Source organism: Trichomycterus rosablanca, chromosome 3 (genome assembly GCF_030014385.1).
Source record: "Trichomycterus rosablanca isolate fTriRos1 chromosome 3, fTriRos1.hap1, whole genome shotgun sequence".
Lineage (NCBI taxonomy): Eukaryota > Metazoa > Chordata > Actinopteri > Siluriformes > Trichomycteridae > Trichomycterus > Trichomycterus rosablanca.
Window position 1 is genome coordinate 11,314,044 of NC_085990.1, and position 22,948 is coordinate 11,336,991.

Below are 22,948 nucleotides of genomic sequence, written 5' to 3' on the forward strand. Positions count from 1 at the left end.
ACAATAGCAACAAAATACAAAAAAAAAAGAAATAAGCAAACCTGCTAAAAGTTTCCCCCTTTAAGTGAAATTAACAGACAGTGTTTTTGCATAAATGTAACCTATTAAAGTGGAGCTACACTGAAAAATCATTTCCCGTTGTGGGCAGGATAAGAACAAAGGAATGAAAAGGTGCATGGCGAGAATGAAATCACATTATTTCTTACATTCTGTTGTAATAAATGACAAAAGCGTGTAGTAGATTTAATAAGTATGTGCTGACAGTCGGTACTGGGCTCAGTGATCGGTATCAGCGGCTGTTTGGGCTGCTGGCAACTTTCCGACACCAGCCAAAAGACACCGAGCGTAACTAAAGCTGCAGAGTTTTTTACCCCAATATTCCAGTTTAGCACAAAATGCAACAGCACGCGCTCGTTTCAACAAAAAGCGCCCTGCACGCGCGAGTAATCAGTGATATCTCACGTGCATTTTCATTCACGCATGTTTAATTTATAGTCGGTTTAACAGTAAATAAGCTGAGCAACGTCACGACGATTCTCCGTAAGGACTGTGTTAGTTCTTCAACTCCGTTGGGCGATTAAAACCCTAAACAGCGTTTTGTACCACTCGAACCGGCGCCGTTCCGTTAAGCAATGATCTGGCTTTCCTTCAACATTTGTTTCATCCCCGACGGCTAAGTCGGTTCGGGTCAATTTGGGCCGAATCCGGTAAAATGAGTGGCCGCGCGCGAGACTCCGACTCGGTTTTCCAAGGAAAAAAGTTGCTCGCGCGGATGTATTTCGCCTCAGCCCGGCGCGAGCGTGGAGATCAAAGTGTGCTCTGTCGGACCGGACCGGTGCGGGAGCACGTGCATGAACCGGCGATGCGAAATCAGCGCGAGTTCGGCCGCGAAGAAACACAAACCGGAGCGCGCGGATTCCATGCAAGCGCGCTCACTCGGCGAGCTGGAGGTTGTTGTTCTCAATCACGTCCGCGCCGAGGCTTCATTATGTACTGCCTAGTGCGCGCGCGCGCACACACACACACACACGGAGACGCATATACACACCGCGCGTGCACGTTTACTCCAATAACGGGCACAGACTAATAAGAGTAATAACTTTGTGTTTGTTTGTTGTTGTTTATTTCTGGGATTTTCGCCGGGAGCTGGAAGAGCCAGACTTTTCAAGTTCGGGTTTTCTTTGACAGCGCAGGCACGAATTACGACGTGGCAACAATTTTTAATTCGGTAATTTTTGCATTGTTTTTCCTGAGGTCCTGAGTAAGTTTTCTGGTTCGCAAGTTTGACACAGCACGTGCTTCCAGCTTCATCAGGCACCTCTGATCACCTACTTGGCGACAACAACTGTTCCTACAGTGCAGAATCATGGCAGATACGGCGGCATCATCAGCGGCCAAAAACAAAAGGACGAAATCCCACAAGGCGGCGGCGTCGCATCCCAAATACTCGGAGATGATCAATGCCGCGGTGGTGGCGGATAAAAGCCGAGGCGGTGCCTCGCGCCAGTCCATCCAGAAGTACATCAAAAGCCACTACCGCGTGAGCGACAACGCAGACGCGCAGATCAAGCTCGCGCTCAAGAGGCTCGTGTCTACCGGGCTGCTACGTCACACCAAAGGCACCGGAGCGTCCGGATCGTTCAAGCTCGCCAAAGCCGAGGAGCCGAAAAGCAAAAAGAAACCCGCATCTACAGCAGCGGCAAAGAAGAAGCCCAAAGCGGCCGCCGTGAAACCCAAGAAAGCCACACCAAAGAAGGCTCCCAAACCCAAAAAGGTGTCCGTCAAGTCTCCAGCCAAGGCGAAGAAAAACAAACCCGCTGCGACTGAGAAGAAGGTGAAAAAGACCGCCGAGAAAAAGAAGAAATCTCCAGCCAAGGTCAAGAAAAGTCCAATCAAGAAGGCAAAGCCGGTCAAGCCGAAGAAAGCGAAAACAACAAAGAAGCCCAAACCCAAAACTGCAGCTAAGAAAGCAGCCAAGAAAAAGTAGAGACTTAATTCCACTTAAGACTGATCCATCCAAATATAGCTCGCTGTATATACACTTTTTTCTTTCGATTTTTTTGGTCTACAATAATTAGTTTTTTTCTTGTATAGACCTAGTGCTGACTTCATTCTAAAAGTTATGCACAAGCTGCACTATATGTAATTGGTCTGACTGTAAAAAGCTACAAAATGTTAGTGTAATAACCTAAAAAAAAACCATTAATGGTCGTGTGAGGAACTTTTTAATTAATGATTTCCTAAGTTTGATGTGGTTGCGGAAACCCCTTCGCATAAAACAGTTGACATAATGTAAACAAAACATTTAAAAACTGTTCTTGATTACACCAACATTTGGATTGGAACATACTATTGCAATAGTCTTGTAATATGACACTATTGATGTTTTGAATATTAAGTTTGTATAGGCTGTGATATGGACCTCATCATGACCGTTCCTTTTACAGTTCTTACTGCATCTAAATTCAGCTAAAATAAAGATGTTTATATTACTTTAATTAAGCTACACTGCGAAACTATTTATTTTTTATTAGTTTCATGACAATGACAGTTGATGTCTGAGGCAGTTGTTTTTTTTATTTTGTTACATTCATAATAGTATTATTTGAGAACATTATTTTGAATATTAAATAGAATAATAAAAGTTGTCTCATTTCTAATTCCTCATTCAAATTCAGGTCCTGTCCTACTCAAATTTAAATGACCGTAATGTAATTAAGCTATGTGACTAAGAATTTTGGTTGGTGATCATTTGTGATGGGAGCACTGTTTTGCTAAATATGAATTTAAACTGAACAATGTCCCACCTGAACAATAAAAATTTTTTTATGAAGATGATAAATCTGACACAATGATAAATGTACTTTTACTGTAAGAAGCAATCATGATCATATTGTAGTAAACTATGTTAGAAAATGTGTAATACTTTGCTTGCCATCTTTATACTGTAAAATAAACTTGTCTCTGTTAAACCTGTGTGGTGAATCAGAAAATTAAAATGCTGTATATGACTTAATAATGACAGAGAACATTGGATACACGATGTGGCCAAAAGAACTGAACACCCCTCAGATTATTAAGTTAAAGTGTTCCAGCCATACCTTTAGTTTGGTGTGGAGGAACTCCAGTGGCCTGCACAGACTCCTAACTTCAACACTATCAAACACATTAATGATAAAATAAAACACAGTTAATCTGAAATACTGTTTAAACAGAATAAGCACAAGCTCCAACTGACAAACTACAACATTTTGTAGAGGAGTGGAGTCTGTTACAGCTGCAGAGGGAATGCCAACTTCATACCAATGCCCAACAAGCTCGTGTTCAAGTGTCCATATACTTTTCTCCACATAGATTGCTAACAATACTTTATAAAGGCTGAATCCCGAATAACCCAAAAGTAAGTTTACTATAAAGTAATAGCTGTTTGGGATACAGCCGGTGGAGTGTTGTTGCCATGACATCACTGCTTAAAGATAACAGGCTAGATTAAATTAAGCACAGATGATTCCTTCTGACATACATAATAAGCATTAAAACCGTATTAAATTCAGTTTTTATTAAATTTAACCATCTTATTCAACAAATGTAACATTGTTTATTAAAGTTTTATGTATTAATAAAGCCATTACTCACTTTCAGTGAACATCAGGGTAACGACCCGCGGATTTCAAACCATCAGGTGGCATAATCGACCAATCACAGATGAGCATGGTTACTTTTTATTTTTCACTAAAAGCTTAATCACGGTCTGGGTTGCAGTATTTCTGGCACCACCCAGAACAAGGATTCCAGAGGAGGTAGACTAGCGTAATAGACCACTGCACCACCCAAGCGCTCTACTTTTCACTTTTAGCTCAGACCAGACTGCTAAAAACAGAAACAGCACAACGGAGAGGTCAATTCAGCTAGGGCAACTTATGGATGGGCCTTAACCAAGGTTCTTAACCAAGGACAGGGGCAGCCTGGCTGTGGTGAGGCCTGAACCAGACCTTTTAATTACTAGTTCATCACCTTAATCACTGAGCTATTACTGCAATCAAATGTAAGCTTTTAAAATATTTATCCTGGCCAGGGATGCAGTGGGGCTAGTTTCACCAGAAAATACTGGGCACAAGGCAACAATAACCCTGGACAGGGCACAAATTCAGCACAGAGCTGTGGCCACCCCTTCAGACATACCTAATCATGTCTGCATAGACATCCATCCGCCTGGCTGAGAGCACCAATGAGATTTGGCTAAGCTAGGCTTAAGAAACTGCTGTGCCACCCAAGCACCTGTTATTAAAAATGTATTGTTTAAAAAAATATCCCAAAATGTGCACATTCACCCTTTCCTTCTAACTTGATGGACAACTAAAAAGCACCCTGCTCTGTTTTCTGATTTTTATTTTGGAAAGTTTTAAGACAGGGCTGAGAAAACATAGCAGCCTTGTATTTGCTAGCCAATTATCACACTAGCTAGTTCAAAGAAATTAAACAGTACAAATCTCTTAAAGTTGTTTTATGCTTGTTGATGCTTACAAGTGCAACCAATTCCCTAACACTTTCTTTCCCTTGTCCTACAGTGATCACTTGTGTAATGTACATGACACACAATACTGAAACAGCACTGGAATACAGGGTCTGTATAATTAAGATGAGAAGCATTAGACAGAGGTGTTTGAATGAGACAAAAAAAAAACACATTTAACATTCATCATAAACAAAATGTTTAGAAGAAGATGCAGCACTCATTTGAAAAAAGGTTTATTACAAAATGTATTTGATTGAACATACCGATTCTGATGCATCTTAATCAAACATTTCCTAAGAGGCCATGTCTTTAAACTAAAGGTCCAGTCAGCTAATTTTTTAGTGTGGATACGGCAATAAATTTGTAGTAAGCATGCTAATAGAATACTGATTAATTTAATTTCTCTGGCATTATCATTGGTGGGTCTGAATTTGAAAACAGAGAATTATTAAAAATTATAATTATATAATCTTACATGATTTTGTGTGGGACACAAATTAAGGTGAGACGTGAGCTGGCCCAAGTTATTTTTTAAGTACCCAAAAGTCTATAAACTAGCATACTACCAAGATGAAAATAATGCAAATGTTCAAACTTTTGTCCAGCAGAGAACCCTAAATAGCTGCACTTTAATAAATAATCAATCAATTAAAAAAATTGGTTCAAGGCATAGGTTTGTGATTGTAGCAATCAGCACTCTTAAAAGCAGCTATTGGCTAAACATCCTCCAAAATAATAAAAGAAACTTAAGAAAAAAAGTGTCTTAAAAATCAACATTCAAGGCAGCTCAAGTCCTGCCTCTCTTCCATTTTACTGGTTGTCACACGTGTATTAAGATGGGTGTCCAGCTTCCCTGGAATCAACGGCACAATGAGATAACACACCCTTTAGAGGATGCCTATCCATCTCTTATTCCCCACAGTGTATCATGTCTGTATGAAGACGCCCGACCAGCCGACAGCACCGCTGGGGATTTGAACCCTGGATTCCAGCAGTAATGGGCTAGCGTAATTTACCGCTGCACCACCTGATAATAAAAAAAATTATACATGCCTAAAAAAATCATTTTAGGATGTAAGCCCTTGGCTAGAATTGAATAAATCACGGTCCCCACATTTCTTTTTCCAAATTAAGCCAAGGCATGCTTGGTGTCGTAATTGAAGCTTTTTGCTACCAGGTTAACATTGTGCGAGCTGCATGTATAATCTCACACTCACCTCAAACTACACTGCATTGCTTAGAAAGCACAAACTTGCTAACCTACCTTTAAAATTAACAAAAGCATAACAGATAGCTAAAAACAGTAGTATTTCCACAGCTACACAGAATTTGCATACTTTGCAGTGTAATTTTAGTGCAGTACTTAATGCACACAAACCTATAATGCTCCAGGTACTTTAAGCATTAGCAGCTTAAAAATAGAACATGTTAGTTAGTTGATTAAACTAGTCTGAAGTTACTGTTAAACAGATACCATGATGTCATTGGCTCATTGTTTTCTGGCTTTTTCCTAAATGAATTTAGTGGTAAATACGACATTTTTCAAATCTCTGAATTGCACATTTCCCACTATTTAAAATACCCCAAAGTAACATTCTCCCTCTTAAGTCAATTAGTTGGCTTAAATGCTGCTTTATTAGTAAATGGAAAATGGATATAGTTTAAATTATATTTTGGGAGGTTTCAACCATTCTGTTTCTATATTTTTCCAAAAAACAAAGCAAACTCTTAAAAAAAAGCTATGCAAACATTTTCTTGATGCAGATCTCTTCAGCTTTTCAGCTCATCCTAGGTACTGGGTTGGTTTGAATAATTATAAAATGCTGAAAACAACAAACTGTGCAGCTTTATGCATAATATAGATTAGTACCAGCAAAAGACTTAAGTACTTGACATAAAAAGTAAATTAAGCTGAACAATAAGAATACTATATTAAAATTGGCTACTGTATCAAGTATTCAGCTTTAAATACTTTAAGTATTCTGCCAGACCCTGTATAAATTAGACATGCAAATTGCACAATGCTAAAATCATCTATAAGCCTCCCATATTTGTATGAAAACCAAGGATTGTTAGACTATATTTGGGGTATGGTACACATAGTTTTGAACTGAACACATACTTTGTTGAACTGTTTCTTTTATGGATATAATTTAATCAATCATTTACTAATTTGTGGACATTGATTGCTCACTATAAAAATGTTACCTAAAGGTCCAACACAGAGCTTCTGACAAGCTGACATGAGAGAATCACGGCCATTTCTTTTCAAAACCTCAGGACTAGTTCTATATTTAAAAAAAAAAAAAAAAAAGAGAAAACACTATGGAAAGTTCTTCTTGGACCATTTACTGCCTGCCATCATTATTATATACTAACTATTTGCTCCCAGCTTTCTAACAGACACACACAAGCAAACCCTTATCTCTCACAGTGTCTGTCTCACCTTGCCACTGTATGGTGCGTGCGGATGGCAGCCACTCCAAAAATGTTGTAAGGTCAGGAGGTCAAAATAAGCTCGGTCAATAAGCAAAGCTCTGCCTATTATTCAGAATAAAATTTTCAACTTGACATAAATTTCCCACATAGAACCTTTAGCACCGTCAGCAACAGAGCAGACTCGGATAGTAGACTTGGATTGATATTGGAGCGTGTGTATGTGTTTGTGTGTGTGTGTTATTTGTGCCTGCTGAAGGCTCTGTAGAAGGCAAATCCCAGCACGGTGGTAATGGCAGCACCGAGCGTCACACGCAGCCAGAAGGAAGTGCTGCTCATGTCTGAGCCATTCAGGTGCCTACGTATGGAAAAAAAAAAAAACATATCAAAACATGTACATTTTTTGTAAAAACAAAACAAAGCAAAACATGTAAAGGAAAAATAAACTACAAACTACATAGATCAAACTTTTATAGACAGCTAAGCTCTGTCGTACTATAAGACACTGTTTATCAGAAGTGTTGCTTGAGCCCCCATACTGCAGTTTTTCTTTCTACGTCTAACATGGTTTACTTCTTCTGAGTTTGTTGTTAATAAACCAGTTTAAACCAAGTTCATTTTGACTAAAGTGCTGCAGCTGAAATGCTGTTTGCCTGATGACTAAGCATTATGAATGCATAAAATTCACCACAGCCATTAACATCTACTGCCAGGCGCTCAGGTGGCGCTAGCACACCAGAGCTGGGATTTCGATTACATTGTATCAAATCTCAGCTCTGCCATCCGGCTGCCTACATAAACGATTGGCAGCTGTTCACAGGGTGGGAAAAGCCGGACGGGTTCCTCATAACTGATGCAATTACGACCTCTGCTGGCTGATTAATGGCGTCTGCGCAGAGTTGAGGAATAAAGCTGATCTCGTGCAGGTGAAAAGATGCAGTCGGTACTGCACACGTGTTGGGGGCATGTGTCAGTTGCAAAGCTCCTCAGTCAGCAGTGGAGGCTTGTATCAGTAGAGGTGAAGCGTAACACAATCAGGGTAATTGGATATGACTAGATTAGGGGAGGAAATTGGGGGAAAAAGAGAGAGAAAAAAACATCTCCTGCAAGATCTCAAACAAGAGAAAGGACTATGAATCTTAATCAAAATACTGATAGTATCAATATATCATTTGAGAGCAGTAGTTACTTCTGTAGCGAACCCCCAATCCTTCCCGACCTTCTGCTGAACAATAAAGAGCACATATACACATGTGGTAATATTTGAAATGTGATTCATGTCCATGATTTAGTACACTGCTTTTTACTCATCAGTACAGTTCCAAACCACACCCTACTGTACAGTCCACAAATCATCCAAACTGTGTTGACATTGTGCTGACATTCTTCACAGTGCTTTAGGAAAGCATTCCAAAAAAATGCAAAACCACCCTATAGTTAACAGAGCAATAATGACAATTGTCAAAGCTTATGGTCATTAAGTGTATTAGTACATACGGGTACATGGCTGCCCAGACAAGCTTGCTGTAGATGTGTTCGTGGTTTTGTGGGTGTAGCGTGGAAAAACGGAGTGGCGCAGACAATCTGTGTTTGTAGCAGAACTCGGCTGGGCTCATGCCGTGGTGCTGCTTCACCTCAGGCAGGTCAGCCTTGGAGCCCACCACCATGCATGGCATGCCACGATCCATGTAGTGCTGCTGCAGTAAGTAAAACGTATCAAATTAAAATGAGAAAAGTCCTCATCACAATTTATAAACATCTGTAACACTGACAGCAGCCAACAAGTAGTGCAATGTATAATGTAATGTGAGAGAGCTAAGTAACACACACTATTATTTATATTTACAATTATGCATTAGGCCAAGGCTGTTAATCTACAGTAACATGATACAATCCCAGCAACTAAAAGTTAAGAGTCTTCAGCGACAGCTTGGCAGTCATTCGAACAGTCCAGTTTCTGTTTCTGCTAAGCCATTTTTATCCAAAATACTGTGAGTGTATTCATTTAACTATGACACCCAGTCTTTAAGTCCTTGTTAAATTGAATATGGTGACTGAATACAGCTGTGGTATCTCTGTGCCCATATATAGAGATAGTAAAACCAAAACTTTACCAAGTAAAGCCACAAGCATTACAAAGAGGAAAAAGGAAGTTTTGTACAGAGCAGATAATAGAATTCAAACAATTGTCTGTATGTACCAAAGTACATGGACCAGTGGTCTCTTTGTTTAAGAATCTGTTATCTTAGGATAAGAGAAAATTTGTTTGGTCAAAACTGATGTTAATGAAGACATATAATCTCAAGTATTTTGTTGTTAAGTGTATTTTTTGTATGTGCAAACATATGGTAAAACATAATAGCCTTTAAAACGCACATAGTACAATATGAAGTCGGTGCAAAGTCATTGGTATTTACTCTCCCGAGTCTGTAGCTAAAGGGCTAACCAATTCCCTGTGTACAGGGTGGGCCATTTATATGGATACACCTAAATAAAATGGGAATGGTTGGTGATATTAACTTCCTGTTTGTGGCACATTAGTATATGGGAGGGGGAAAACTTTTCAAGATGGGTGGTGACCATGGCGGCCATTTTGAAGTCGGCCATTTTGGATCCAACTTTAGTTTTTTCAATGGGAAGAGGGTCATGTGACACATCAAACTTATTGAGAATTTCACAAGAAAAACAATGGTGTGCTTGGTTTTAACGTAACTTTATTCTTTCATGAGTTATTTACAAGTTTCTGACCACTTATAAAATGTGTTCAAAGTGCTGCCCATTGTGTTGGATTGTCAATGCAACCCTCTTCTCCCACTCTTCACACACTGATAGCAACACCGCAGAAGAAATGCTAGCACAGGCTTCCAGTATCCGTAGTTTCAGGTGCTGCACATCTCGTATCTTCACAGCATAGACAATTGCCTTCAGATGACCCCAAAGATAAAAGTCTAAGGGGGTCAGATCGGGAGACCTTGGGGGCCCATTCAACTGGCCCACGACGACCAATCCACTTTCCAGGAAACTGTTAATCTAGGAATGCTCGGACCTGACACCCATAATGTGGTGGTGCACCATCTTGCTGGAAAAACTCAGGGAACGTGCCAGCTTCAGTGCATAAAGAGGGAAACACATCATCATGTAGCAATTTCAAATATCCAGTGGCCTTGAGGTTTCCATTGATGAAGAATGGCCCCACTATCTGTTTACCCCATATACCACACCATACCATTAATTTTTGTGTTCCAACAGTCTTGGAGGGATCTATCCAATGTGGGTTAGTGTCAGACCAATAGCGGTGGTTTTGTTTGTTAACTTCACCATTCACATAAAAGTTTGCCTCATCACTGAACAAAATGTTCTGTGTAAACTGAGGGTCCTGTTCCAATTTTTGTTTTGCCCATTCTGCAAATTCAGTGCGCCGATCTGGGTCATCCTCGTTGAGATGCTGCAGCAGCTGGAGTTTGTAAGGGTGCCATTTGTGAGTAGCTAATATCCGCCGAAGGGATGTTCGACTGATGCCACTCTCCAGTGACATGCGGCGAGTGCTACGCTGTGGGCTCTTGCTGAATGAAGCTAGGACAGCCACTGATGTTTCTTCATTAGTGACAGTTTTCATGCGTCCACATTTTGGCAAATCCAACACTGAACCAGTTTCACGAAACTTGGCAAGCAGTTTGCTAACTGTAGCATGGGAGATGGGTGGTCTCGTAGGGTGTCTTGCATTGAAATCTGCTGCAATGACCCGGGTACTGCGTTCACCAGACATCAACACAATTTCTATCCGCGCCTCACGTGTTAACCTCTGCGACATGTCAATGGCTGTAAACAAAGAGAAGCTTGTAAATAACTCATGAAAGAATAAAGTTATGTTAAAACCAAGCACACCATTGTTTTTCTTGTGAAATTCTCAATAAGTTTGATGTGTCACATGACCCTCTTCCCATTGAAAAAACTAAAGTTGGATCCAAAATGGCCGACTTCAAAATGGCCGCCATGGTCACCACCCATCTTGAAAAGTTTCCCCCCTCCCATAAACTAATGTGCCACAAACAGGAAGTTAATATCACCAACCATTCCCATTTTATTTAGGTGTATCCATATAAATGGCCCGCCCTGTATTCTAGCAATTCAGTTTTCAAAAGCTTATTTTTACTGCAGTTAAACATTCACAGAGCTTGGGGTTTTAAAACATCTCCAGTTGTAAATTATATAAGCCAGTGAGAAAGTGTGCTCTTTAAACACATTTTATAGGATACAACACAAAATTGATTTTCAAAATGATGCACTTCAGTAAAAAGATTCGAAATGATTTCAATGTGAATAAAGTCATTGAAGGAAAATGACATACTCTTACACTATTAATAAAATAACAAATGTAACAGTATATGTATAACAGAGATATGTACCTCCTATTGATTGTGTGTGTATAGGTGTGTGTGTGTACCTTGTATATACTGGCACAGTAGTTAAATGAGTCGGGATCGCTGACATCATACATCAGACAGGCGACATCACACGCTGCATCTGTAGCCTTCATGAACTCAGTATCCACATCAACCTCCTCAAGCTACAGGTAATTACACGGATGTTGTACAGAGACACAGTAGATGTCACTACCAGCATGATTTACAAAAACCACAAACATGTCCTAAAATTACATGCCATGGCCTAATACTTATAATATGGAAGATCACTACACAGAACATACTTAACTAAAACACAGCTGGTTTCGGAATAAACAGGTCTGGAAAATGGACAACTAAATTGGCACAAAAAAAAAAATCACAGCAGTGTGACACAGTGTGATATGTGACACGGATTGTTTTGTGCCAATTTAGCTGTATCCATTTTCCTCATTGTAACCTCCTCTACCGCTGCAGACCCCCACCCTGACTGAGAAGAGCCACAGACTCCGGAGAGACGAAGTCCATCAGAGAGTAGTATTGTGAACAAAGTCACCCACCACAATCCATGATCCTACCAACCCTCATGAAGCCAATCGCATCTGTGTAGGCTTCAGGCACATAGCACAGCTAAGATTGGAGCGCTGAAACATTCAGTTTTTACCTCAGCAGTGTCAGGATATCACATTAGACCACTGTGCCACCCGAGCGCCCAAAAGTACCCTTAACAAGCATGGTTTACCAGCAAGGTCAAGAAAAGACTCATGTGGGCTCTTCTTAATCAGAATAAATATGCTTTGCTCATAAAATCAACCTAAGCACACTGCCTCTTCTTTAGGATAATTAATGAACACACACAGTGTTTGTGTGTGAGCACAGAGGCTTTGAAGTATCAACTCAAGTCAACTGATAACATATCTCAGCTCATTATGATCTGATCATTTGATCACTATTGTAACAATTACTAACATTTGTAATAAAAGTAAACAATATTTCATACATTTGCTGAATCACTTACAATGAGGTATTTCTCATGGTTGGCGATTGTGACAGTGTTTATGGTGTAGATAGAGAAGGCATTAGGATTGCGCTCATTACTCTGCAACACAAATTCAGGTGTTATTAATGAGCTTTTACACATTTTACAAGACCTGCCCATACACATAAACATAGTAAAAGAAGCATTCATTAATAAGATATCTGAGCTTATTATTTTGAATGTAGAAGATAATAACAGGCTACTATCTTACCAGAAGACTTTTGTCCAGGAAAGCTTTCAGAAAAGCTGTCTTTCCTGTCCCACGTGGACCAATCACCTTGCAGAGAAACACTGAGCGCTGTGTCTGCCGCTTTTCCATGTCTAAGGCTTTTTCTCTGGTTACTAACAGAGAGGAAACAGTTTTGGGGGAAAGTGTATCACTTTATTAGGAACACCACATTAATACTGCCCTCAAAAAGCCTTAATTCTTTGTGGAAATGGCTTTCACCAGGTGTTGGAAACATTACTTTAAAATGTCAGTCGATCATAAAATTCTTACGCACTTATACCAACAACAACAGCCCTAAATGTTGATAGGTCAGGTTTACGGAATTATGCTGTATATGCAAAACTTAAGGCTTAGAAAACCTTATTTATCACACAGTTTTTCTATCTTCAACTGCCCAGTTTTGGTGAGCCTGTGCCCACTGTAGCCTCGAATATCTGTTCTCAGCTGACACAAGTAAAACCTGATAAGGTCTTCTTTACCCCATCATGCTTAAGTTTTGTTAATTGTGAGTTCTGCTATGTTTATTCAGAACATGTTAACTGTGATTATTCCAAAAAGGTACGTGTACATGAAAAGCATTTTATTACAAGTGTTTGCATGTTTACCCGTGATAGCAGACGTCTGAGAGTCCTGCTCCATCAGAATGGGATAACCAAGGTAACCCAGGTACTCCAGACATCTGTGGACATCCAGGTACGCAGACAACCTACAAACAGACACAACATATGATTCATTTTAAAAACACAGATGAAAAATAAAAAAATATCCAGTCTTAATGATTTCACATGGCAACTTTTTTTTTTAGGATTTTTAATGACATGCTGAAACATGCTGAATTTTTAATACAGCTTAGCATTTTGATTTTATACTATATTTTGCAGTATTTTCTACACCTTCTTAATGGTGCAGTTCCCAAACTCAGCTACTTATTCACTTACGTCCACTGGCAGAGGTAGCCACGTTGAGATATGTAGTTCTCCTCTGTAGTGGGGACGCTACTATAGACAGACTCACTCCAGGGCATATAGGGAAATACACTAAATAGATTTTTTAGCTCTGCTGGAGAAAGGGCAGAGTCCTGATCCTGTTTTAAGAAAGAGAAAACACATACATCTAGGAACAGAGTGCTGTAAAAAATTAAAGGATAAAACTATACAAGTGTTTGGCTGGTTTGTACCTCATCATACTTGTCAAACAGCTGCTGAAGGAACTGATAAGCCAGATGATTCAGCTCTGTCGTACAACCGACAGGTACACGCAGCCTAAAAACAAGTGAGCATACACAGACTGATAAAATGAAAAATGTTTTAAAGGTATAGTTCCCATCAAAAACAGTTCATTTTTTCTTTTCCCAAATTTAAATTGACTGGTGTCCGACATTTGCTTCCCTAGCCTTGCACTGGAGCTACAAAGCTAATAAGTAATACATGATAACAGCCTATCAAACAGCAACACATACTCTCTTTTCTTAATGACTCAAACCTAAGGACAGTGTACAGAAGCAAAGCCACCTTCTGCATGTGTTTAAAAAGTGAAAGTGCCCAAAACTACTGTGCTGGCCCAGCATTCTATCCCTTTGTATTTGTTTTCATGAATACTAGTGCAGTAAAAGGCTATGTATTTACTTTCACAGTGTAGGGTATTATCTTTGTTTGAATCGAGAGTGTGGTTGTTTTGGTCATGTGTGAACAGTGTGACATTTTAAGTATCAGGATTTGGTTCACATTATTTGGGAGTCTTGGGTTTGCTTTAGGAGAGCTTACAGTGCAGACTTCACTACAGCAGGAAATGTGATGCTGTGATTGGCAAATGAACCAGAATGCTTTTTATTTTTACACTGATAATCCAAAACATTAGAACCCTTTCCCAAAAATGTTCAAGTCAATTCCTATTTCATAACTATTTTGGTCAGGAATATATTACATGTTGGGCTGATGGTAGTAAATCATAGTTTACGTGTTAAATGCGGCAGATCTGATCAACATAAAGACCTGAGTGACAATTGTTATGACCATATGACTGGGTATCTCTAAAACAGAAAGGGCCAGATTTGTACACAACACTGTGTATCCTAATTTAGGAAACTGCACTGCTAGGTGGTGATCACATTTGCAAAAAATGTATCTCTGTGCAAGCAATTTTATAAAAATGAAGAAAAAAAATGTGTAAATGTGTTTATTGAGCTTTATTGAAGGAAACAATAAAGAAAAAAAAAACATACTGTGGATAGAGGAAGTCATCAGTGAGATCAAGTGTGTCATCATAGCCAAACTTGCGCAAAATGGTCCACGTGGTCTCGTGACGTCCTCTCTGAATAAACAGTGTGTTCAAAAACAAGAAACCTGAAAAAAAAACCAGTGAGTGTATATGTATAAGAATATTTTATATTTCCTGGATAACAATTTACTATAGAATTTTACTGCCTCTATGTTACAGGATGAACTTGCTAAATTCTGATTTAAGAAATCAAATTAGTTGTAATTTTCTTTGTTTAAATGTCTTTGTTTATGGTACGTTTACTGTGGGTTTTATAAATTATGGATAATTATGGATAACATGGATGATTTTTTAGGAGCATACATAGTTCAATAATGTTATTTAAGCTTTTAGCATGGTCTGTAACACTGTTAGTGATTATGGTTTACTTATGGTTGGTGACTTTTGTGTCTTTATAAACAGGGCTTGTTTGTGAGCGTCCAACAAAAAAGTACATGAAACTCTAATGTCTTGCTGAGATTGGAAACAAAGACCAGTCTTCCACCTTACAACACAAGGAAACTTGTATGGATAAGTTTCACAGATAGCAATGCTTGACCCTCCATATGTGATATGGCTCTCTGTGAGACAGGTGAAAAGAAGTGGACACCTGCATGTGTGTCAGAGAAAGCGAGCGGTTACATTTGGGGTATGGGACATGACTAGGTTGGCAGGAAAAGATAAACATGCAAAAATAAGCATAAGTGATCATATTAAAATGCCTGTGAATCGGTATTATAAAAACCTTGATTGTGAGGTAACTATTGGTTTATGACTTTGTTGGTTAATGTGATACCATAGCAACCTTTTGTGTGTGGGTTACCATTAAGGGTGAGGCCGTTATCCTGCACTCCATCACTGGTGTTTTTCCACACGACTGTTTTAACATCGTCCAGGGCCTGAGGAGCTAACGGGTTTCCGAAGCACGATTTCTGTCCACACACAAACACATACACACACCTGAGTAACTGGTTTAAAATGTGGAATTACAGGGGTCTATTTAGCATATCCCTCTCTGATATGAGCTGTGTGGTCTTACCTGAAAGCTGTTGAGTTCGGAATCACTAAGAATTCGATCATTGTCTTTATCAGATATAGTGAAGATCCGACTCAGGGCACGAACACAGAGAGGTTTCAGCTGCAACATACACAAAGACAGAAAATGTCCAGCATCAAAAAAGACACTAGCAGGTTTATGACATATAGTTAACAAGGACTGCAGAACATAATTCTAGCTTTGTGGAGCCAAAAATGACCAAACAAAGTTTATTGGGGAATAAAGGTATCATCTGGATCCAGTGGTTACAAGGTGAGCTATGACAGCATGTTGTGTAAAATTAAATATACAGCTATTTGGGAAAGTACAAAACGCTAATAGCTAAAACTAAACACCACTAAAAAAAATCCTTTAATGTTTGATTCCTCAGAGGGCACTGCTTTAAAACCCGGCATGCTTTTGTGATCAATGTCATCACCATTTGCTACCGCTTTTCCAAATGTAAGTGAAGTCTGTTGGCCATACATCAACAATGTCCAGAAATGCCACTGACCTCTCTGAGCTATAACTCACCAGAAATGAACTGGAGAAAAAAAAAAAAAGTATTGTGGTCTGACAAGTCAGCCTTTTAAGAAAGTACTAATTTGTCAAAATCATAAGTCATTGTTTTAAACAGCTTCGATTAGTCCAGCTACAATATCATTACATTTGTTACCAACTATTTTTATTGTTATTAAACTTGAACAGTTTTGTAAAGTTAGTTGTTGGATCCCTAAAAAACCTCTGCTAAAATCCCATTACCCATAAAATACATTTTAAAGCACTATGAATTAACTCAGTACCACATGATTCGTGTGTGTGCGTGGTGGAATGTGAGAGTACCTGTTTCTCCTCAGGATCGTAAAGTGGTGCTGTGGGGTGCAGAACAGCTTTCTGAGCATAGTAGAAGAGCTCAGAAATGTTTTTCAGGTTTTTAGCTGAGCACTGTGAAAACAACACACACACACACACACACACACACACACACACACACACACACACACACACACACACACACACACACACACACACACACACAGAGCGTATTTTAGAAAGGTAAATCCTTCAAATAATGAACTTTATGGTAATTAACACAACGTGTATGTGCCAGTATGTGTACAAGCTGTTCTGACCTCTACGCAGGTTTCAATCTCTGAGAACTGGTTCATGATGGGCAGGATAGTTTCCATTGAACTACCAGAACGCAGATCTGACTTGTTGCCCACCAGGATGATGGGAAGCCTACAGAAACAAAAGAGAGGGCAAATTTTTAATAAAACCGATTAATAAAAAATGTGATAATGTGAACGTAATTTAAAAATATGATCAATTGTATTGACATGCAGATGTTTTATTAGTAAGACAGAACTTCTTGATGGCTAAACTGGTCCGAACACAGCCCTGAGTACAGTGCGCTGATGTGTCAATTGCACTAACTGATGCACACATTTGTTGAAGTAAATTTTAACTACATTTTTTTATACCTGTTCTTCCCCTTTCTGCATAGGTTGCCTCCAGGGATTCTGGTTGGTTTCCACTCTATCATGCAAAAGGTGAACTGTCAACTTTTGAACTGCAACTACGTCTAAAATCACTTTTGGGTGACGCCACAGCAGTTCAACCCTGATCAGTAAAAATAATGGCCAGAAACACTTTTCAAGGCTCTAGCTCACCTGAAACTGAGACTGACATGTTGTAAATGTGTATTGTGTTTCTATGAAACAACTTTTTTAGATTGTTGATGAAAATAATAGACAAATGACATTGGTAAGTTGCACATCTGTGAGGGCACTTTTACTAGTAAATGACATTCTGAGGCAACACCCTGAAGTACAGTACGGTTTAAATTAGTGATCCAAAATATAGCCATTCCTGACCAGGAGCCATTCCTTTCCAGGTTGTATGGGTGGGGTGAGAAACAGTGCAGACTGTTTATTGGTCAAAAGCAATTGTTACAGCATTGTCACAGGTGTGACCAAATACAAATGTTATATTTATAATCCAAATGCAAGCAATGGAGCGACAGAGGCTTTTAAGAGAATGGAAAATGTTGAAAGCTACTTTTGATCATCAGACGAGGTGCAAGCTTTCATCAGTGTGTGATGAGAAGCAATTGAAATGGACAATAGCACATTATGTACAGTATAGACAGTTCTGGATTTGAACGTGTACTATACTGTACTATAGGGTACCTGCTATGGAAAAGGGACTCAGAGTGGTGTTGGACCAGTTGTAACAATTGTGATAAACAAAGTGAAATGTAAGTGTGCATGAGAGAAATCATTCTTACTTGCTGCCTTTTTCAGCACCACCGTTTACAAGCGGGATCCACTTAGTCCTAATCTGAAAGACAATACATATCATCACTTAAAACATGAAGGGTAAAATTAGAATGAAGTAGGCAGGAAAAAAACAGGTACCTTGTCGATAGTTTCTTCTTGTGTTACGTCATACACCACACACACTACGTTAGCCTGTACAGAAGATCATAAAAGCTTAGACTCATGACTTAACATGAACTGGCTTTGTTTTAGGTTTTATTATGTAGTTATTTGAATTCTTCCATGGAAACTATGTCTGTTAAACAAAATTAATAAATTGCTACAGTAAAAGTAAAGGCACCCTGCTCTTTAGCATGATTAGTCATCATGCACAATCATGCTACAGCTGTTATTTCTATCATAAAAGATTTATGACACTCCTACCCACCACCAGCTGAGACTTAAACTGAGCCTGGTTGGGTGCTTAACAGATTGCTATTAGGTGATTAGATTAGCTAAGACTAAGTGAGCAAGCTCACCACAGTTTAAATACAACTGTTTACCTTAAAAATTTCATCTCGCAGCACATCCTCTGACTGCTCAGTCTCTGTTTACAGAAAAAAAGACGTTAATAAAACCTTTTATCATGTTATACAATGTTTGTAGACATTTAAAGTAACATGATCTCAAATGTGCCAGTAAAAGAATTGTTAAATAACAGAACAGAACAAAGAATACAGCTTCTATTGCTCACACTAGTGAAACAAAAAACACATGTTTAATAAGAAATCATTAAAGTTGGCGTTTTACACACTTTGGTTACATTCATGACAGAAACGGTAGTTACTGGTTACACAAGATTCATCAGTTCAAGTCTTTAATGTCAAAAGCAGTCATGGACAATTTTGTCACTTGCATGTCTGGGCTGTGGAAGGAAACCGGAGCTCCCGGAGGAAACTCACACAGACACGGGAAGAACATGCAAACTCCACACAGAAAAGTCCCAGCCTGCCCACCTGGGAATCGAACCCAGGACCTTCTTGCTGTGGCGCGACAGTGCTACCCACAGAGCCAGTGCTGCCTATAGGGGGATAGGATAGCCGAAGCCCTGTGATGGATTGGAGTCCTGTTCAGGGTATACCTTCCCTGAGCCCAGGTCTTCACAGTTGAACCGAACCAACTTTGACCCTGACCAGGCTAAAGCGGTTCATAAATGGCCAGCAATACGTCCAATACGTCTCTAGACTTTTTGTAAACTATTTATAAATAAAACATTTCATTTTTTATTTTCATGTTCTACGACCTCATTATCCTGGTTAGGGTTGCAGAGGGTTCGGGTTCCCTAGAATCGCTGGACAGAATATAGTATCACACCTTGGACAAAACGCCAATCCATAGCAGGACCTCGGCCACCCCCCTCAGACATAGCCAGTCATGTCTGTGTGTAGATGCCCAAAGGGCCGATGCCACCGCTGGGAATCTTTACCCTTTATCCCAGCGATAATGGGAGCCAGATTTAACATTGTGCCACCCAAGCTAAACATCTTATAATCAATGTACTCACACACACTTACCGGAGTAATCCACTATGTGTGTGGGCACCTTCTCAGGTGTGACGTCTGCAGGTATAGTGATCTCTTCAGCTCTCAGGGGAACCTAATTAATCAGCCAAAGAAATAAATCACCATAGTTAGTTGCTTAACATCCACAGTTTCACTGCCAGCTCACACCCCACATTAAATATATACTAGGAATGGCCATAAGTTCTCAACTACCCTGGGAATTGCATTTATCATCAATGATATATTCTGAAACATTCAAGTTTTGCGATTTCAGATCAATTTTTATGACACAACCATGAATGTTAATGATGAACAAACTGACAAGTCATTTTTAAATTAATGCTGATGATTAAAGAGTCATTAAAATCCATTTCCAAAAGCAGGAGGTTGATTTAAAAAGAGCAAAGCTACGGATCTGTCACTAATTTGTGACTCATTCTCTTTTTATATACATGTGACAGGTGTTACATTGAATCATGCACGGTGTCTTCTGATGTATCCCGCCACAAAAAGCTTGCTGCAGTTGTAACCAGAACAGAATAATGTTTGCTGAAGAGATAAATTCTGCTGTCACAGAATAAACCGATATGTAAAATCAACTCAATCAATAAAGTAACAAAAGTGCTAATTTGTGTAATGTAAGCACACAACGCTGTAAATAGAGGTTTGTCCTACCAGCAGTGAAACAACCAGCAGTGACATGCAAGTGGATTAAAGAGAAACACAATTATAAACCTCTCAATGCAGTCTGAGGACCAGAGTAGCATCTCGATTTATCCAGCAGATAAATAAAAACACACATTAGACATACAAGAGTGCTCACCTCCTCAGGGAACTCCTCTCCCACCAGGGACATGATGAGAGACGTCTTCCCCACTTTAGCTGGAGATTGAAAGGAAAATACAGGAGTGCGTTAATATACTAGATTAGATTAGAGCTGAAGTAGAATCAGCCAGTGTGGTCTCCTACGTGCTCATGGTTAAACAAGTTCAGCTGATAAAGCTTTGCATACAGAGCAATAATACATAACTGAAAAAGACATAAGACTCTAACACAACTTCAGCAAGTTCAAATGTACACAGCATTACAATTTAACCTTTTTTACCAGCATAAATTGGATAAAACGTTGGGGTTTACTGATTCTGAAGCCTCAAGTTTTGCTCTTTCTTAAACAGTAGAAGACTTGATGTCAAAAATTAGAGTTAAAAACCTTTTAATTAGGGCTGTCGTTAATTAACGCATTACAGAATGAATGAACTCAGACAACTTTATTTGAGAGGAATTTGGATGGAAAGCCCATGGACTATATGTACGTCGTGGTAACATTACCAACACTGGTGTTAAATGGATCGTAATGGACTGTAGACACTTTAACATAGTTAACGATGTGGGTCTACATGACGTTATACGTGTTGCATCTAGAAATGGTTCATTGTAGTACCCTGAGCACCTGTTTTCAGTGGCAGGGTTATATCCTCACTTTTGCCAGATAATGTGAACAGACTCGTCATTTTAAATAACTGGCTGAAAGATGGGTAGCTGTTAACAACTCTATATAGGCATTGGCTGGCTTTCTAAAAATAATTTATATTTAATAATTTTATCATAATTTTATTTGAGGTTCTAGATCTCAGGAATGTTTTAATGCTTTAAATTTTTCCTTATGTAAAGCACTTTGAATTGCCACTGTGTTTGAAAGGTGCTACACAAAGAAGCTTGTCTTGCCTTATTTATTATTAAAAAACATGCAATAAAAATGTGCATAACTTCAAATTTTGGTTAGTTATTTTTGCAGTCGATTAATCGCGATTAATTTGGTTCTTTAACTACTTTTAATGGCAGATCACAAAATGTAGAAGAGATACAAATGCAATTCAAATAAAAAGCAGCTTTGTGGCACAGGCTGGTAGAGTGCGACACAACAACACTTGCTTGATACTTGCTTCTGATCATTAATTGTGATGGATTTGCATGTTCTCCTCGTATCCGCGTGGGTGGGTTGCAGATCAGATTTTTGCCCGCAGTTGACACATTGATGACAGTTTGACAGCTTGTCAAAATGTTGTTAGTATCTCTTTGAAAATTGTCAAAACACTTTAAAATGACTTGTTGGGTTAATTGTGAAAGAACATTAGGTTTTATATAGGTAGAATATAAAATCTAATGTTCTTTCAAAATTAACAATGCATTGTTTTGAAAACATTTGAAAAGAAATGGTAAGGTTTGCAGCTCAATTTAATCTACAATACATTCAAGTGCACTATGTAGGCTTCAAATGCCGTTCCATTAAACCCTAAGTAGTGCTTTTAAATAGAAAACAGTATTCAATTTAGGATACAGCCAATAAGTTTTGTTCAAGTTGCCTTTTGTTACCCAGATAACATAAAAAGGTTAACATAATACAGAACAGCTGAGCGGTTGCTGATAAACCGCCGCTAATACTATAATAAAATATGCTAATATTTAATTAATATAACATAATTTGCTAACTTGAATCGAGCTAACGGTGAGGAAGCTAACAGCTATGCTAATAAAGCTACAATGCATGTTACTTACGCTCTCCTAACAGCAGAATCCGGACGTCGCGTTTCATTTTCTTTACGAATTAAATCCTTTTGGTTTATTTAAAATAATTTAATAATTTAAACCCGGTCGCGCTCTTCTCTCTGACCCATTCTATCCAAGGAGAGCACCCACAGTGCAGCACGGCTTCCTCCTTGAGCTGAAACCTAGCACAGCGCCCTCTGCCGACGACCAAGAAGTACTACTGGCTCACCTATCGGCTCAATACCGAATCACTCTTTCTGCCCGAGTGCACTTCATAGGGGCAGATGTTCTCAGTGGGATCAGAGGACTCCTGGTGGCCCGTGATTTGTTGCTGGGGGGTCCGATTTGTAAAAAAACAAACAAACAACAAAACCCAGAATAATTGTTGTTCACACTTGTGTTGTTCACAAATTACTTCTATTTTTAAAATACATAATAAACTTTCTTTTTTAATTTCAATTTGAATTTTTTTGTATTTTTCTACACTTTCAGATTTTAAAACATTTCTATTTTTTGTATAAATATATATTTATTTATTTGTCTACTTTGTCTATTTTGTAGCTAATGTGGCCGAGCAGTCACTAAAGCATTTCACTGCCAGTTGTACTGTGTATGACTATGTATGTGACAAATAAACCTTGATTTGATTTTGAAGTACTGGAG

The 22,948-nt window shown here is 38.9% G+C and overlaps 2 protein-coding genes across 3 annotated transcripts; one reads left to right on the top strand and one right to left on the bottom strand.

The window, feature by feature from the left end:
* The first annotated feature begins 1,074 nt into the window (after positions 1-1,074).
* Positions 1,075-2,972, top strand: LOC134310285 (histone H1.0). Its single transcript, XM_062991834.1, has 2 exons — positions 1,075-1,092; positions 1,255-2,972. The coding sequence occupies exon 2, from the start codon at positions 1,367-1,369 to the stop codon at positions 1,985-1,987; it is 621 nt and encodes a 206-aa protein (XP_062847904.1). The 5' UTR covers positions 1,075-1,092; positions 1,255-1,366; the 3' UTR covers positions 1,988-2,972.
* A 1,761-nt stretch (positions 2,973-4,733) lies between these two features.
* rhot2 (ras homolog family member T2) lies at positions 4,734-22,571 on the bottom strand. Of its 2 annotated transcripts, XM_062992676.1 has the most exons (19): positions 22,295-22,566; positions 20,562-20,620; positions 19,751-19,832; positions 18,740-18,783; positions 18,336-18,389; positions 18,206-18,258; positions 17,049-17,157; positions 16,759-16,860; positions 15,919-16,017; positions 15,703-15,811; positions 14,845-14,965; positions 13,801-13,885; positions 13,562-13,707; positions 13,229-13,329; positions 12,606-12,736; positions 12,374-12,454; positions 11,397-11,519; positions 8,450-8,649; positions 4,734-7,310 (listed from the first exon to the last, which is right to left on the bottom strand). In XM_062992676.1, exons 1-19 carry the CDS (start codon positions 22,329-22,331, stop codon positions 7,193-7,195), a joined length of 1,854 nt encoding a protein of 617 aa, XP_062848746.1. In that variant the 5' UTR covers positions 22,332-22,566; the 3' UTR covers positions 4,734-7,192. The 2 variants fall into 2 exon arrangements, with proteins under 2 accessions (XP_062848746.1, XP_062848747.1); XM_062992677.1 differs by lacking the exons at positions 4,734-7,310; positions 8,450-8,649 and adding an exon at positions 10,474-10,771 and having other exon boundaries at positions 22,295-22,571.
* Between the last annotated feature and the right edge of the window lie 377 nt (positions 22,572-22,948).